At 50.7% G+C, this 17,931-nt stretch overlaps 1 protein-coding gene across 14 annotated transcripts in view; it reads left to right on the top strand.

Annotated features, from left to right (window-relative positions):
* DENND2B (DENN domain containing 2B) overlaps nt 1-17,931 on the top strand; it is a 162,749-nt gene that overhangs the window by 122,875 nt on the left and 21,943 nt on the right. For 13 of the 14 annotated variants that reach the window (XM_073216147.1, XM_073216139.1, XM_073216145.1 and 10 more), the window contains 6 exons: nt 1,308-2,564; nt 5,893-6,029; nt 13,412-13,563; nt 15,129-15,344; nt 16,257-16,353; nt 16,939-16,983. In XM_073216147.1, the coding sequence (XP_073072248.1) occupies nt 1,308-2,564; nt 5,893-6,029; nt 13,412-13,563; nt 15,129-15,344; nt 16,257-16,353; nt 16,939-16,983 (1,904 nt within the window). The remainder of the gene's footprint in view (nt 1-1,307; nt 2,565-5,892; nt 6,030-13,411; nt 13,564-15,128; nt 15,345-16,256; nt 16,354-16,938; nt 16,984-17,931) is intronic. The other variant, XM_073216140.1, reaches the window with a different exon arrangement.

Raw genomic sequence — 17,931 nt, 5'->3', positions numbered from 1 at the left:
AGTGATTACTGTAGTAGGCAGCTAGAAGGTGTAGCGAAAAGGAAGCACGCCTGTGGTTCTTGTCAGTGGGCATACCTTTACCTTTTCCCTTCATTTGTTCATTGTCTACTGGACACCTTCTAGATGGTGAGTGTGTGCCTCTCCACTTGGAAGAAGCCACAGCCTAGGGAGGAGGTCTAGAGGTCTAGGGGGGACTGTCCCGAGATTTAGAAATGCTACGTGTGAGATGGGGCTGTGGTGGCTCTTGCTGAGTTATGTCTGGGGCCCCAGCAGTCCACACAGATGGGAAAGGCTGCTGCTTCCCCTCTGAGCACAGCACAGTTATGTCAGTCCCTCCCCTGGCCCACTGCATCCCAGAGGGGCTGGGGATGCGGAACGTACCCTTTCTGTGCCACAGTGTTTTTCATCTGTAAAATGGGGATAATCGTAAGTGATAATCTTACAGAGTTTTTAGGAAGATTAAGTGAGTTAATATATGTAGGTACATTTATGTAGAACTTCTCCTGACATTTGCTAAGATCTGCAGGTGCATCCGGAGCTGGGAAATGGCTGATGCTTGTTTGGTGGGGTGCCGCCGCTGGAGGGTAGAGCTGCCTCAGGAGGTAGCTTCCCTCCCCATTAGCCTCCTCAGGAGGGCCTGGAAAGGACACCTTCTTGAGGGGCTCCCTGATCCTTTTGAGACCTTCAGGGATCTACATGCTGATCAACATCCAAGTTGAGGTGCAGTATCTTGGGTTGGTAGCAGAAGTCACAGGGGAGATCAAAGGGCTTGAGTGTGTTTGGGAGGTGGTGCGCCAGAGGTGTTTGCGCAGCTCACGAGAGCAGATCGTTAGTATGTCTCCCCAACTCCACACTCAGTGAGGTCTGATTGGTAGCTTGAAATCAGCCATAGGAATATTTATACTACGGAAATTGGCAAATGCTACAAATTTGTACTTCCTCCCCCAGAGAGCCAATTGTTAAACTCCTGGCAGCACACCCCTGCCTTACTGCCGTCACGTTGGCAGGGGGAGACTCTGGAAGTGCTCTCACCTGTCACAGAACCAGCTTCTGTTCCAGGCAGCACTCAGAGTCTCGGAGGCTGCACAGGGCCGAGAGGCCCACTGAGTCTGGTCTGCTGTGAATGAGGTGCTGTTTCTTTCCTTGAGGATGGCTTTGAAAGGTGTGTTACTTGAATAGAGTATTTTGAGCTTGAGAGTCCTCCAGGAAAGAGATACTGAGCTTCCTATGAATAAGATACAATGCCTGTGCTGGTTAGGCCACTGACATTTTCTCTTATTTTCCTTTTTTTTTTTTTTCACTCCTAGGTCTCAGTCAGTCTCTCCACCTCCAGTTCTCTCCCCACCGAGGAGTCCCATCTACCCACTCAGTGACAGTGAAACATCAGCCTGCAGGTACCCAAGCCGCTCCAGCTCCCGGCTGCTCCTCAAAGACTGGCACCCCCGTGACCCCTCACCCCCAAAGCCTCAAACTCCCTCCTCAGACACTTCACCAGCCATCTGTCCCCTCAAGGCCACCAGCTTTGGTTATTTGGATGAAAGCCCTTCAGTGTGCAAGAGAGAAGACCAGGAGAATGTCCATGGGGCAGCCCAGGATGGAGAGGCAGTAGCTGCTTGCCTCCCCCTTGCCCAGAGCACTCCGTCCCTGGGACCTGCAGCTGGTCCACGGAGTGTCTTTCTGAACCGCACTGGCACCCGTGCCCACAGCCTGGGCATCCGGGAGAAGATTTCAGCATGGGAGGGTCGCCGAGATGCTTCACCAAGGATGAGCATATGTGGAGAGAAACGGGAAGGCTCTGGGGGCGAGTGGGTGGTCAGTGAGGGCTGCCCCAGTGTGGGCTGTCCCAGTGTGGTGCCATCCCCCTGCAGCTCAGAAAAGACCTTCGATTTCAAGGGCCTCCGGAGGATGAGCAGGACCTTCTCTGAGTGTTCCTACCCTGAGACCGAGGAGGAGGGAGAGGCACTCCCTGTCCGGGACTCTTTCTACCGGCTAGAGAGACGGCCAGGCCGGAGTGAGCCCAGTGCCTTCCTCAAGGGGCTTGGCAGCAGGAAGGAGAGCTCAGCAGTGCTGAGTCGGATCCAGAAAATTGAACAGGCCCTGAAGGAGCAGCCAGGCCGGGGACTCCCCCAGCTCCCCAGCAGCTGCTACAGTATAGACCGAGGGAGAAGAAAGCCTGGGACCTTGGGCACCTTGGAGGAACTGACAGGGGGCACGAGTGTGACCGCTGGCAGCTGGGTGGGAGGCGTGGCCAGAGTTGGCGGGGAGGCAGGCCCACCCCCAGAGAAGGAAGGCAGTGGCTCTGCTAAGCCAGGGATCCCTGGAAATAGCCCGAGCTCTCACCTGCTGCCATCGAAGAGCTCCCCTGATCCCGCTGTGAACCCTGTCCCCAAACCCAAGCGCACCTTTGAATATGAGGCTGACAAGAACCCCAAGAGTAAGCCAAGCAATGGTCTACCTCCTTCACCCATACCTGCTGCTCCACCCCCCCTGCCCTCCACCCCAGCCCCACCTGTCACGCGGAGACCCAAGAAGGATACGCGTGGTCACCGCAAGTCCCAGAGCAGGTAATCATTGCCCCTGCAGTGTCTCACAGCTGGACACAATGGCTTTCTTTCCAGTGGAGGATGCAAAAGCAGATTGTAGTTGTGGGTCATGGTCAGTAGTGCTTCCTAAGTTCTAAAGCACTGAATAATTGTTAGGTGGTAACAGGAGTTAGGTGGAAAAGAGATTGTTCTGCTCTTGCCAGGTAAGGACATTTAATAACATGGGTCAGAGGGTGAAAGTGCTTCTTCCAAATGCTGTATACTGAAGATGTTGGCTGTGTTTGATCTTTGGAGTAGAGCTGGGCTGTGTTCCACGTCCTGTGGGAACTTCCTCAGTCCTCTGTGGGAAGGGTGGGGCCACCTTACTTTTAGATGGAATAGGCAGTCCTGAAGGACCAGTAGGATCTTAGCCTCATGACTACCTGAGATGCCAGCATTAGAAATTAATTTCTTTGAGTGAAACATAATCTGAATACTGCAAGTTATCATTACCACAGTAGAACTGATACATTTAACATGGTTTCCTCTTTTCTGAGGGCTGCCTGGCCACATAGGAACCTTGGGCCTTTATGAAGGGGAAATCCTTAGATCCTGAAAATGGAGACTGATGGAAAAAGGAGTGAAAGAACATTTCACCTACTTCTTGGCCATGTCCAGGGATGGCCTGTCCTGAAACTCATATTGGTTTCCTGGTCAGCTCAGTATTCCTGACCGTGGACTACCTGGGCCATCTTCACAGTTATAGTGACTGGGGACCTGCAGCTGCTGGAGTTGGTGAAAGTTGACAGGCCTCTTGTTCTCTGAATTGGGGTAGGCTGAGAGCTAGCTTCCTTTGGAAGGCCTGTCTCTTTACTCCTCATTGCCTTTCTCTTCTAACTCGAAGTCAGATGTACATTCACATTTGTTTCACTTCTGGGGATCCTTTGATCTGACCCCAGACTCCAGGCTTCATCCAGCATATTCCATCTCATATAGAAACTTTCCTGCCATGTGCAGAGAGGAAGACATCATAAAGGTTCAGACCCATGAACAAGAAGAGTCCTAGGCAAAGGGCAGTCCCATGTTTTGGCCCACGCCAACTTGCTCACTGGCTCCTAAGTCTTCAGCAGCCTGCCAAGAGTGTTTGCCTTGTCTTTTATCCATCCATTTCCATAAACACCCACCTAGAGCCTGCTGTGCACCAAGCTTTGTGTTGGTCAAGGGTACATAGGGGCAAATAACATATGGTTCTTCTTCAAGGAGTTTGTGATAAGGTGCAAGAGAGAAATGCACATGTAAATCATAGATGTTGTGCTATGTGCCATGATCCATGTCAGTGTAGAGCACTGCAGAGACCAAGAGGAAGAGGCATACAAGTTAGACTGGGGAGTGAGGGAAGCCTCCTTGTAGAGGGAGTTGCTGAGCTAAATTTAGAAGAGCAAAAAGCAGTTGGCTAGGTCAAAAAGGTGGTGAGGACATTGGCCTGAAGGTTTTACACATACTCCCAAACACATTACATTTAATATAATCTGTATACATACATATACCATGTAAGGTGGAGTCACTTCATGTAAGAATTAATTTATCAAATTTAAACCTGTGCTCTTGTTAAAAAAAAAAAAAACAGTTCAAAACCTACAGGCTGTTTTATTTGCCTCTCCATAAAGCATAGTTCCCTGAGGAGCGTGAGATGGTAAGTTTGTATCTGTTGTGCCAGGTGTGATTCTTATATTTAATGTACATTTTAATTTTTAAAAAATACAAGGCAAATATTTCTTCTGGTATTCAACCAAAGAAAAGGCTGTTTAAAAATCTGGGGGAGAAACTGACTGTAACAGTCTTAATAAAGACAGCGTGTTGGTCCTCAAGGGATTTTCCAGGATAATTTGACAGAACATAGTTTGTGTCTTATTTGCTGACTTCAGAATACCTGCTTAAGATGTTGACCCCACTATGTATGTCAGTGAAAGCTTGGTTTCACTGACCATCTGTGGTCAGTGGGCCCGAACATTCAGGAATCACTGTGCTCAGGCATTAGATATAGTTGGTTTAGAAATCTGGGCCAGAGATGGATTTGGGAGCTGTCATGGTAGAAATGGTAGAGAGGGTGATGGCCATCAGTATTTTGCCCCCAGAAAGTATAGCACAGGAAAGAAAGTAACAAAGATAGAACTCTGAGAGACCCTGGCATTTAAAAGGCAAGTGGAAAAGAGGAATCCCTCCTAAAAGCCTGACAATTAATTGCCAGAGAAGCAGTTAAATGTGCTACAGAGATGAGGCGGGGGTGCTGAGTGGAGTGTTCAGGCATGTCAAGTGCTGTAGAGAGGCCAGGCACATGGAGAACCAGATGTGGCCTTCAGGACACGGCTAGTCCTTGATCTGCTGCTCCCCGGGACTCTCAGGAGGGTCTGTTCATTAAATAAGAGAGAAAGGTCTTCATTGGCTGGAAGGGAGGTGGTAGTGGCTGACAGGAAGGACTCAGTCGGGCCTCTCCTCATCCTTCCCACTGCTGAGACCTGCCATGGAGAAGGAGAGGATGCAGCAGGCCAAGTCTTAAAGGAGGGCAGTATCTCCCTGATGAAGGAGAGTAGAGACAGCTGTGAGCTCTGATGCACTGACAAGCTGTGGTTTTGCTATTCTGCAGTGGAAAGGAAGGTTATTTGGGGGATGGAAAGGAACAGGTGACTAGCTGAGGGAAAGCTGGTCTTGGAAGTAGCTTCTGAGTACAAATTGCCCTCCTGGTTCTACCTCAGAAGTGGTGTGATTTGTTTTGAGGGCTTAGCCTTTTCCTGTTTTAACAAAACACCCACCTTCCTGCCCCCCAAATGGCCCTGGGCACCCCCTGTGTCCAGTGTTACTGCCTGCTTAGTGCAGGAGCCCTTGCTAGAATTCAGCACGATGAGAGACCCTGGAGCCAGATCAGGCACTCAGTTTCTGTGGTAGCAACAGGTACTTATCTAGGAAGATACTCTCCAGGGCTTGGAAGCTCAATCAAAAGCTCAGACCCTGGAGTAGGACCTTTTGTATCCTCCTGCTCCATCATTTCACTTCCCTGAGCCTCCATCTTCTTCATAAAATGGCACAATTCCTAGTAGCAGCATTTTGGATATTAATAAGAAAACGTGAAGCATTTGGCAGAGTATCTGACATGGAGCACCCTTTGCAGTTGTGGGAATCACTGTTGGTATTATTTGTAGGCACACAGGCTGGGGCCTTTCAGACCATCTCTCTCTTCATTTGGATGGTAAATTTGTATCTGTCTTGATGCTTTGTATCTGGTCTTTGCTGTTCATGGCCCAACAAGGACACTCCCCAGCAAGGCAGCAGGAATCTAGTTCAGCTGGAATGACTTGTGCTCTCTTGTCCACAGAAAATCCTTTGAGTTTGAAGATGCATCCAGTCTCCAGTCCCTGTACCCCTCTTCTCCCACTGAAAATGGTACTGAGAGCCAACCCAAGTTGGGATCCAAAAGCACTTTAGAAGAGAATGCCTATGAAGATGTTGTGGGTAAGGAGCAGCAGAGGCTGCGGGCTGGGTCCTCTCTGGGGGCTGCAGGAGAGCACGAACAGGAGGGACGCTCCCAGGCGCTACCTCATTCACTGTGAGCAGACAGGGCCCAGCTTCTGGAACTTCTCAAGGAGTTGGGCATCTGAGGAAACAGTTTAGCACAGATTGAGCAGCCAGGAGATTAAAGCCTGGTCTTGAATGGACTGAAACCCAAAGGGCTTCTGGGATAACAAAATAAGCCCACAGTATTCCCTTTCTTTTATTTTCGGAAGCCTTGGGGTTCATTCAGCAGGTGCCATTGCTCAGCTATGTGTCCTCAGGCAAATCTAACTTTTCTGAGGCCTCTGTTTCTCTTTTAAAATGACAATGATGATGCTATGATGTTAACAACAACAATAATGATAGTAATACCCCTTCATAGGATTGAGATAAAACATGTATCAGAGTACCTGGTACAGTGCCTGGTCCTTAATATATATCTCTCCTTCACTTCCCTTTAAGTAAGTGGTATCAAGAACTGGTGAAAGAACTGAGATTTTACAGGTTTAGCCTGCCTCGGTTTCACAGGTGCTGGCAGAAGACACAAGACCCTTGGCTCACAGGAAAAGGCATTTATTACTCATGGTGCAGCAGGCAACGTGAGCTTTACATTCATACAGTCTATCCTTGCTCCCGAGTCCCATGAGGCAGTGGGGAGGAGGTCCAGGTAGATGCTCAGCTACAGTGGGAAGCCCCAGTCTTTTCAAGTAAACCTGGCCAACTTTGCCCCAAAGGAGACGTTTAATTATCCTTATTATTCTGGTAGGAAACAATCTGCCTCTGTGCTGAAGGGAAACACTATCTCCATCTTCCAAGGCTGTTTACTACATAATCATCTTTGAGAAGATGGTCTGGAATGGTTAATTCCTCTTGCTCAGATCAGAAATTTAAGAAACCATAGAGAAATGCCCTCTGACAACTGGGAGGATGTGGTGTAGGCAAATTTGTGTTCCAGGGTCAAAGAAAAACCAGTAGTCTAGGGAAGGTTGGGTTAATTTTTGCCTTTCATCTAAGTCTGGCTTCATTTTCTCTGGTGGGGGCTTCAGCTGTGCTCAGCATGTATCCCATGTAGGCCACTGAAGAGAAGCAATGTGCTTGTGTACCTGACCTCTCCCTCTCTCGTCCCTCCCTGTCTTACCTCTGTCTTAGGCCTGGAGGCTAGAGAACATAGTCTTGGTTAACAGTTGAGAGAGAGAAGTGGCCCTAGTGGAGAACCTTCCAGATTCTCATAACACTGTGGAAGCTGAGGAAGAGAGGGTCGTTTCTTTCCTCACTTGATCTGAGTCATCAGTTTCATAGTTTCCTCTGTACACTTGGGGGCCAGCATTTCTGGGGAGACAGCCACACTGCTTGGATTCACATTGATACTGCTTTCCCAGAAAGGGAGTATATAGTATGCAGCCATCCAAAATGAGTTCATAACAGGAAGATTGGGGGAGTGAGATCCCTAGAACAGTGAAAGGGTTTGGGGAGGGAGGCCTTTTCCCTTACGAGTGGGAAAAAGCTTTATATACACAGGTCACCCAGAATTGAGGTCAAGAGTTGTGGGGATCAGAGGCCCAACCCCATCTCCTTCTCCTCCCTCTTGCAGAGTACATTCTCATTTCCTCTAGTTTGAAAGAAATTGTAATGTGTCATTGCTGTGCAGAGCCCTGGGGAGCACCCAGTGTGGCTGCTGCAGCCGACAGTGGAGGCTGTCATTTTGCACTCCCCCCACCGCAGTGTCCCAGGCACTGCCAGCTCCGCAGCCCTCAATATATTCTTTTTTCCCTGAGAAGCTTTCAGCAGCCTTTCCTTGCTGCTGGGGTATTTCAGGTGGGGGAATATTCTTGCACCTACTGACCTGAAATAAGAGAAAAGGATGCCTCAACCATTTCACCCTATCTAGAGTTGCATGATTCCAAAACTGTTTGGGGGCAATGTCTGGTGGTGGGGGTTGAGAATTTTGGAGGCAAAATTTGGAGTCACAGGCAACAGGTCTATTCTCTGGGCCTTCTTAGGTCAGGTTACAGAGAAGAAGAAGAGGGAGGTAAGTGTGCCTGGGCCTCAGCCTCCTCGCCTGGTAGAGGGGACTTTCTGCCACATTGGGATGTTGCATGAGGAGGCAAGAAAATAGAGCAGCATCTTGGATATGTCCTGTGTGGATGAGCTAGAGCTAAGGGTAAGGGCTAGCACGGCGTGAGGGTGGAGTTGGGGCATGTTCTGTAGCTGCTCTGCTAGCTTCTGGGTCTTTGGAGCAGGGGATGGGGAGTGGGGGAAGGAGGGAGGAGGGAGGGCAGGGGAGGGACCCAGACTCCTGGGCTTGGCTTTGGCGTTGTTGGGTGGGGGTGGGTTTCAGCATCTGGGCTTGGTGGTTGATCCTCTGTGTATCCTGCACAGTAGCCCCATCTGAATTTCTAGACCTGACCAGGGAGGCTAGAGGGAAGTACAAGGGAGAATATCTCTTTCTCTTAAGCTCTAGTTGATTTCCCCCTTTCTCCTTCCCTGGAGACAGGCCCAAGAATTTGGAGCCCCCACCCTCCAGAAACTTTAGGGGGACCCTTGTTGCTGAACTCCCCCCACTGCAGTGTCCCAGGCACTGCCAGCTCTGCGCCCCTCACTATATTCCGTCAGTTTCACTTTTGCCTCCTATTGACCAGTGGCTTGGACTTACCAGGAGCCTTCCCTCTGTTCTTGGCCCGACTGTGCTCTGTGTTAAGGTAGTTTCTAGTTCTGTTGGATTTTCTAGCTCTTGTGCTGCCCCACTTCCATAGGGACAGGTGGAGCTTCGTTTTGGGTGTGTAATGGAGCTCCAGCAGGGGAAAAGAGGACCCATGCTAAATCTCCAACTGAGAAACCAGTGGACTGAACTGGAGTTCCTAGTCTCTTAGAGACTGAGGGCCAGTTGGCCCAGAGACTAACATATCTTCTCTGTGAGCAATGAACTTGAACAAGGGGCCTTGGGAAGTTTGCTGGCCTCCCACCCACACCAGGCATGACTCTTGGGGAGCTGGGGTAGGGTACTTCAAAATAGGCTGAGGTTTATCCTGCTTATTTGTAATAAGGGGGTTCAAAAATAAAGCTACTGCCTTGCTGCTTCCCGAGACTGTTAATTCTTGCCTGTTCAACTTGACATCTGCCCCTGGAAGATGCTGCTCTTCTACAAAGCCTTATAATCGTTTGCATTCTGAGCCTGACACTTAAAAATGCACCCAAGGAAACAGCTTGTTAGGGAGTTATGTGAATGGCCTCGGCGCCTGACCAAGGAGCCTGGGCTGCATTCCTGCTGAGATTCCCACTCCCATCAGCTAGCTAGGGCTGAGGGAGAGTTTCCAGGAACTTGCGGGTTGGAAGCTGGGGACAGAGCCAGTCAGCCTCACTGCAAAGCTTTTTGAGCCTCTGCTCTCTGCTTTCTCTCATTTGTCCCTAGGCTAGGAAATCATAAGGAATAGAGGCCACCTAACAGTGTAGAGGCTGCAGCCCAGGCACAGCGCCCAGGCAATTGCGAGATGGTGACCACGGTTGGAGAGTGGGTAACAACTAGCCCCTTAAGAGTCCTGCATCTGATGTGCTGTGCTTTGTGGGGAGCTAATCCCTTACCTTGGCCTTCTCCCCACTGTGTGGGAGGTGAAGAGGCTGAGAACCAGAAGAAACAGCTGGTTGGACCCCAGAGAGGTTTGGGAGGGAAGCTACAGACCCGGGGCCCTAGCCATGGGTGTGGTCCAGGAAATTTAGGATTCTCTTTGGGGAAGTTCTCAGTGCCTGTGCACATGCCTCCTGCACACACTCACATGCCCACCCCCTCCCTGACTGGTTCTTCCAGTTGGTGTGTGTGCGTGTTGGGGGGATAGGAACAGGGGCTCGCTACATGTGGTTAATAACCACAGGAGTTGGGAGCAGGGCCCAGTGGGCTGGTTTCCTCCTTCGGGAGGACCAGTATGGTAAGTCTGGGCTCTGATCGAGCCCCTTTAAAATAGTGCAAAGCAGAAATTCTTGGCGATGCCCTTGTCGCTTATCTCATCAGCAAAGCTGGGAAGGGTCAAGACCTCTGGCTTCCCCAGCTGGGTGTGATGAGATGGGGCTGCTCAGGGCCAGGCCTCTGGGGAAGAGGGCCTACCTCTTCTCCCTCTTCAAGGACAGTGTGGACGGCCCACCGGGAAGCCGTGGGCAGGAATGCAGGTGAAAGTCATGTAGTCTGCCAGGCTTCCTGTCACTCTCGTGCCCCTGCCACATCCTCACCACGCTTCTCTACTCAGCTCTAGCTTCTCTAGTCTTGCTGTGTTGCTGCTCCCCCAGAGGACATTCTGACCCCAGTTTCTCAGCTCTCCTCTCCCAAGTCTGAGCCATTGCTTTGGGATTAATTCATTCCCAGCAGGTTCAGTGTAGTGGCTCTCAGACTCACGGCCTGCTTGTCTCTGTACATCCCTGTCCCCTTGGCACCCTTACTACCTGGAGAGATGATGGGAAATACCTGCGAGAGAGCTCCAAAAGAATATTCAGGAACAGTGTAGGAAGCTGAGTTACAGATGACCTAGGGCTGTGAAGGCGCAGGCTGGGGAGGCAGGGCTTGAGCCGGGGCCAGCAGTTATTTCCTGGAGACATGACTGATGGCCTGGTTGTATCAGCCAGGGTGCTCAACATTGCTGGAGAGAAAAAGAGATGGTATTGGGGCTGGGAAGGCAGGAGGAGCAGGTACTTGAGGATTTCCTGAAATTTAGTTTCCAAAGGCAATACTAGATTTCAAAACCTGACCTTCTCAAGTTTTCCCCCAGGTTGTCACTGATACCCATCAACACTGTGCATGTATTCCTTCCTTGGGCCTCAGTCTCTTACATCTGTTTTTTAGAGCTTTGGATTTTGTATCGATGTTCAAAGCTCTGATTCTTGGGAAAGAAAGGCAGAGAGAAGGAAGGAGGGAGAGAGGAAGGAGGGAAGGATGGAGGAAAAAGGGATTTATGTTGGAACTCATGTCATGGCCCTCAGAAGCTATTAGGAAATGTAGAAACATTTAATTAAAGCAGTGGTTCTTAATGGCAGGGGGCAGTTTCATCTGTCCACCTTTCTTCCCATCCACCTACCCTGTTACCTCCCTCCCTCCCTTTCTTCCATCCATCTGTCCATCCATCCATCCATTGCTTATCCATCCATTTGCTCAGGGGACATTTGACAGTGTCTGGAGACATTTTTATTTGTTATAACTGGGGATACAACTCATCTAGGGCCAGGGTGAGCTGAAGCCAGGGCTGCTGCTAGACATCCTGCAAATACACAGAACAGCCCACCACCACAGGAATGTAGACTCCAAAATGTCAGTCATTTGGAGAAACTCTGATCTAAAAGAGTTGAGACAAGGTTATCCTTTAGGGGATGATGGTAAGGACTCTGTCTTGTCATTTGGCCCAAGGCTGTTTGGGTTTGATGAGCTTGGAATAAATGTTTGCCTGCCCCCAACTGAACTGTGATGCTCTGATTCTACTGCACAGGATCAGGAAGACTGTGTGTCCTGCGTGGCATTCTCCAGTCCTTGCTCCCCCCTCACCACAGCAGGATATGTGGGAGAAGGACCAAGAAGAACCGAGTCTGTCCTAGCTTCTTGGGGACTAAGTGCCCACAGCTGGGTAGGCTGGAGAAAACATGCAGGGGAGATGCCAGGTTTGATACTTGGCTTCTTGAGGCAGGGTTGCTGGGCCAGTTCTGCTTAGTCAGGACTCTGGAATGGAGACAAGTCATTTTCATAGCATGACTGTGTTACAGGAATATGTCTGCTCAGTTGCTGGGGACTTTGCTTGGTGATGGGAATCACTTAATCCAGTCCCAAATTCTTTCTTGACCCATCTTTGACTCATTAGTTTATAGAGATTTGTACTGCTTCCATGGCCGTCTAATTAGCTGTGACTGAAATTGCTCCTTCACACTCCTCACACACCCTCTCCCTACCACTCTGCAAAGGCATTTCCTAAACTCACTGTGGTTTTTCATAATAGTAGTAAGTAGGTACCACAATTTGGGAGGTTCTGAGCTTTGGACATTGAGAAATCTGTACGCATGTAGGGATTGGTGCTCCTCCTGGCTCCTCTCCTAGGAAAGCTTACACTCCCAGTATAGTCCCATAGCTTTGCCTTCTTCCTGTTCCCTGAAAAGTGGTGTCGGAACTCCTCTGCGGTGTGAGGCACATCCAGGCACCCGTGGGGCTCAGTGGTCACCCAGCTCAGTCTTGCTGCTGAACAGACAGGCTGGAGGGGACCCTGTTCTCGCTGTGTGTGGTCCACCTGCAAAGCCTTACTCTGGTACCTGGGTCCCAGGCCCTAGATACTAGTGTTAATGTGGAGGGGGGTATGGGAAGACCAGGGAAAGGGAGCCCGAGGGTTTTGTTCACTCATCACTGTGATTCTGCAGGATTGAAGCAGGACTGGCCTGGCTCATGGTATTATTGTATATTAGAAAAGTCCGGGTATGTGTTGGAGGGAAAGAGGCAAGAGGGCATAGCTTGTGGGAAGGGGTTGCTTTTCAAGGGCAGACACTGTGCTTTGGGCTCTCTGTGATTGTCTGGTAGTATCAATTCAGGGTCTAGTGCCGGGATTTTGGAAATTAGTCCTGACAAGCAAGGCTTTTTTGGTCCAGACTCCTTTCAAGCCTTTCCCACCTGCCCTGTGTCATAGCAGGAGAGTTTATTCCAAAAAGGGAGTGATGACCATTCCCTTTTTGCTTGTATCAGTGGTAAAGGAGATAGAGTGACACTGTATTAAGAGGGCTCATTGAACAATGATCACTTGCTAATCACTGTTCTGGTGTTATATCAGTGGGCCAGACAAAAGACCTGCCATCCTAAAGGAACTGTTGAGCAGTGTAATAGGTGAGAGGGAGGCCTGGTGGAGCGCTGCTCCCTAGGGGCCTGTAGAGTTCCTCCACACCCATCCCCCCAAAGTGGGTCTCAGGAAGCAGTTGATAAAGGAATAGCTGTGTCACCTCTGAAAGTTTTCCTACCTTGAACCATCTATCTCTGGGGCTTTCACAGCAGAGGGACCAGAGCCAAAGAGAGACGCCTAGTGTTGGCTTTGTCCTCTTGTCGGGCACAGGCAGGGGTGGCTGAGCCAGTCTTGTGCAATCCCTGAATTTAAAAGCAGAGGCCAGACAAGGCTGAGCTGAACTGAGGGTGGGGGGTTCAGCTTCTGGTCTTGGAGCCGGGATCTGTTTGTAGCCTCCACACTGCAGACGGGCGGCAGCATGACTCATGAGCTGAAGGGCCAGGCAGAAGCCATTCTCTTTGCTTCACAGGAATTCTGCTTGTTTATCTGTATGTGCGTGTGGGTGTGTGTGTTTCCTTCTTCCCTTCTCCTCCTCCTCTAACTTTTCCTCCTCTACAGGAGAGCTGCCCAAGGAGAATCCGTATGAGGATGTGGAATTAAAGAGCCGAAGAGCAGGACGGAAATCCCAGCAACTGTCTGAGAACTCCTTGGACTCTTTGCACAGGATGTGGAGTCCGCAGGACAGGAAGTACAACAGCCCACCCTCTCAGGTAACGGCAGCCTCGACTTGGGCCTGCAGGTTTGGCACGAGGGCCACTGTCCCATCAAGGCTTAGGCCAGCCTCCCCTCGGGCTTTGTCCCTCACCAGTGCTTGGCAAAGGAGGTGGCCTCAGGAAAGAGCTCTGCCCTCAGACCTCTGCCGGGTCATGATCCTTGTGGACAATCGAGACATCTCAGGCACATCCTGTCCTACCCTCTTCCCTTCACTCCTCGAGCTCTGAGCTGCAAAACTAAGGCAGGAGCCTCTGTAGTCTCCTGTCTCACCATTAGTCCTCCTCCCCTTCTGTGGGACACAGGGAGGCAGGGCCCTGGCTGGAGTGTCGGTATTATGCAGCTCTGGCAGAGCTAGCATTTGGGGACCAGGCAGAGGCCCAAGAACCAGATTTGGAGAGCTGAACTGGTATCTCTGAGATCTGGAGCCACTTCTGCTAGAAGGAATAAGAACAAATCTCCAAGGAATAGAAGGACTGATAGAAGGCAGAATGAATGAGAAAAGAAAGGTGAAGAGTCAAAGGAAGCCAGTAGATTTTGCCTCACTCTGGCCTTGCGCAAGGTAGACAGGGAGCAGGAGAGTGGAGATGCTTTCTCAGACCTACCAAGGCAGTTCTAATTCTCTATGCAAATAAGAGTCTTCTAGATGTGTTACAACGTTGGCTAGAGAATATAAAAAGTAATGCCTCTGGCTTTAGAATGGTGTGATTATTTTTATAAAAGATTTACCTTTCTAATGTGCTCTGTTCAAACAGGCTTCCATTGGTTTGTATTGCTAGACTGATTGGGTGGCAAGAGGAAACTGGGGGACAGGAGGAAGGAGGACTTGCTGGCAGGTGATGAGAGGCAATGCGAGATCCAGACAGCGAGTGGGAGGCATGCCTGGTTTGCAGGGGGCTGCCTTTCTGGCAGTGAGCCAGAGTGAGTTGCCCTCATGCTTAAAGGTTAAATGTATCAGAATAGACAGAGAGAGGCAGAAAAGTAGATCAGGCAGGGGAGGCAGCAGCCCAGAACTGTGTGGGCAGGGGAGCCAGCTGGCTGTCAGGCTTGCCTTGCTGGGCTTTGGTGGAGAGAGCCTGGAGCCCTTGTGTTCTCCCTGGAAGAAGAGAGCAGGGCCAGGCTGGCGTAGAGATTATAGCCTCTGCTAGGGGGAACTTTCAGGACTGGATCAGGCTGAGTGGGGAAGACTGGTTCCATCGGCCAGGCTCAGTAATAAGCAAAGTATAAGCCTTGTCTCAGCACTCAGGGGGAGGCCGCAGAAATCCCTCTTGTCCTTCTCTTTCCATTCAGATGAGAGCCCAGTTTTCTTAGCCTCTGCTAGCTTCTTTTCTGGCAGAAGTAGTTAAGCTTCCTTTGCAGATGCAAGTATCTCACCTGGCCCTGACCTACTGTTTGCAGCTGAGGTCTCAAAAGAGGATACCCCAGCAGATAGAAATTCCAGGGTGGGATTTGGGGAAGCCAGGGTTGCCAGCCTCTGGCTTCCATGTCCAGCCCCAGCAGACATGGGGTGCCAGCCAACGCATTTATGGTGAGCCCCTCTCCCACCCCCTCTCCGCAATGCCAGCTGTCCCTGAAACCCAGCAGCCAGTCCCTGCGGAGTGGGAACTGGTCAGAAAGGAAAAGCCATCGGCTGCCACGACTACCCAAGAGGCACAGCCATGATGACATGCTGCTGCTGGCTCAGCTGAGCCTGCCATCCTCACCCTCCAGCCTCAACGAGGACAGCCTCAGCACTACAAGTGAGCTGCTGTCCAGCCGCCGGGCCCGCCGCATTCCCAAGGTAGCGTCCCTAGACGGAGTTGATGGGGCTAGGCAGGCAGGCAGGCAGGCATGTGGATGGCTCTTCTCCCACTTCCTGCCTTCACTAATCTGGGCTGCTTCTTCAGTTCTTGAGTAGATTCTGAGCCCGTGCACTGGCCTTTGTCATCTGGTTTTTCCCTTTTCTTATCAATAAAGATGAATTAAATGAGTAATGGTGCACAGATGTTAGGGGAAGGACAGGCTAGCTCTGCCCCTAGGGAGCACTGCATGCCACTGGGTGGATAGAAACCAGTCCTTAGGAGACTCCCCATTAGTGAGTGTAGGGTGTTCATTTTGAGGTCTCTGTGCACACATAGACATTTCCAGGTCTTTGAGGACCCTAGGACTCAAACATGGGTCTTCCTTTCTGTAACTCTCAGAATTGAGAGTTTTCAGCAATGATTTGAATATGTAGGCAACCAGGCCCAGCAGGATTTAGCCAGATGGTATTTTTAGCCTGCAAACAATGCTGGAGTATATTGGGAATTTAGCTCCTTCCTGTTGGGGCCCCAGGCTGTAGCCCAGAGGGGAGAGGCTTGAATCCTTGTTCCTGTTATTTCATCTGAGCAGCTCTTTGTCTCAGTTGGTGTAGTGACTCCTGGGACCCAAGAACTCTCATCCTGTCTGGTTGGATCTCAGTTCCTTCCTCTGGCGAACTAAGTTTAATGCCCTTATCTTGGGGCAGGAGACCACTTAGAGGGCTAGGTAGGTGGGGAGCTACCAGACAGTCTGCAGTATTGGTCTGTGCAGCAGAGAGACCAGTACTGGGCCTGGTGTGGGGAGGGTGAAAAGCTTGCATCAGTAAGGCAGCAGATGGACCAGTTATCATACTTCTTGGAAGCAGGGCAGCTGGTGTTAGGGTTACCTCACCCTCCCTCTTTTTCTCACCCAGCTTGTCCAAAGAATTAACTCCATCTACAATGCCAAGAGGGGAAAGAAGAGGTTAAAAAAGCTGTCTATGTCCAGCATTGAGACAGCATCCCTGAGAGGTAGGCCTTGATGCCTGAGTTGGTTCAGGTGTCTGGGGCCCTTGGCATTAAGAATGGGAGACGCATAGATTAGCCTAAAGTTTACCCTTCCACGGGCCAATCACAGGATCCTCCTGCCTTCTAGTGGCCACACAGAGGTGAGGGCCAAAAAGGGGAGAAAGTCCTGGGATGGGTTAGTTCACACTTTGGGCTGTGAGGCCCTAAGTGGGGAGGCGGGTGTGGGAGTCTGCGCTGGCAGAAAGAAAAGCCAGACAGTGCTGTGGTCTGTTTCCCATTTCAAATCTTGGCCTCCTGGAAGCAGGACCCTATGTTCCAGGCCCATAGGCCTCTGCTGGCTCAGCCTCTAACTTGAGCCCTCCTCTTTCCCCAGATCAGGACTGGATGGATAGGGGTTTGTGAATAGATTATTAGCACCTGCCATTTGAGCTCTGAGGGACCCTGGCCTCAGGCCACTCAGTGCCTGGCAGTAGCCCCTAGGAACACAGACGAGGCACCCATCCCTGTGAGAGGAGTTGGGGGGGACACAGACAACTTGCTGCGGGGCAGTGGCTCAGCAAGCGTGCACACCTGCTGTTACTTTTCCAGATGAGAATAGTGAGAGCGAGAGCGACTCTGACGACAGGTTCAAAGGTGAGGCATGGCTCCCCAGGAGCATGGAACCCTTTCCCAGCCCTGGCTATAGACAATCAGCCTTCCCTTCTTCTGCACATGCAGTTCCAGTGTCCCAGATTGGCCTGGTTTGAAGAGGCAGAAGGCAGACAGGATACCAGGCCAACAGAGCAAGGGGTTGTAGGGGAGTCCATTCCTACTTCATGTGAACTCAGCGCTGTGAGGTTGAATTCAGATGTCTCCTTTTGCCCCAGTTGAGGGCTGGTAACCCTGCCCATACTTTTCTAAGCCATTGTTCATGAGAATTGGATGTTAGATCTGGTAAATGTTGTGAATATGGAGGGTCAGAGATGGGTTTAGATTACAAGTACCTTTTCTGGTTGCAATAAATGTGCCATAGTGTGAGAAAACCAGTCCTCTAGAGGCCTTGAAGCCATCTCCCCTGTCCCTAGAAAAGAGGACTGCCACCTCCCTGAAAAGGTTCTGGACCTTCACATTCCAGAGGCCTTGGACAAGTGTCTGTTCTTTCTCCACTGAGAAACCCTGCCTGCACCCTCCTGGATGATTAAAGTATGTGGGAGCTGGCTCCCTCTTTCATTCATCCACTGGTCCTCCAGGCAGGTGGGCAAGGATTTAGGGTCTGAGGACAGGGACAGAGGGTCCATGTCCAGCGACTCTGATAGGGGCCCAGGATGAAGCCTTCATGGCTGTTCACCTCTTATAGTTCTGTTGGTTGTAGGGGCCAGGGTAGGGGTGGGGTTGGGGTTGTTGTGATGCATCCCGGGGTTTGCCGGGCTTACGTAGTCCTGTTGGTCCCAGCTCAGCCTCCAGAGGCTCTAGGAGGCTCAGACTAGAAGCTCCCTGTGTCAGGGCAGAGCCTTTGTGCAGGCATAGACACCTTGCTCCTGCCACTTCTCCAAACCTAGCTGTGTGAGGGTTCAGACTAGGCTCATACATTTAGGGGCGACC

Source organism: Manis javanica, chromosome 11 (genome assembly GCF_040802235.1).
Source record: "Manis javanica isolate MJ-LG chromosome 11, MJ_LKY, whole genome shotgun sequence".
Classification (NCBI taxonomy): domain Eukaryota; kingdom Metazoa; phylum Chordata; class Mammalia; order Pholidota; family Manidae; genus Manis; species Manis javanica.
Note: the sequence above shows the minus strand (reverse complement) of the source record. Positions and strands in the feature narration are given on the sequence as shown.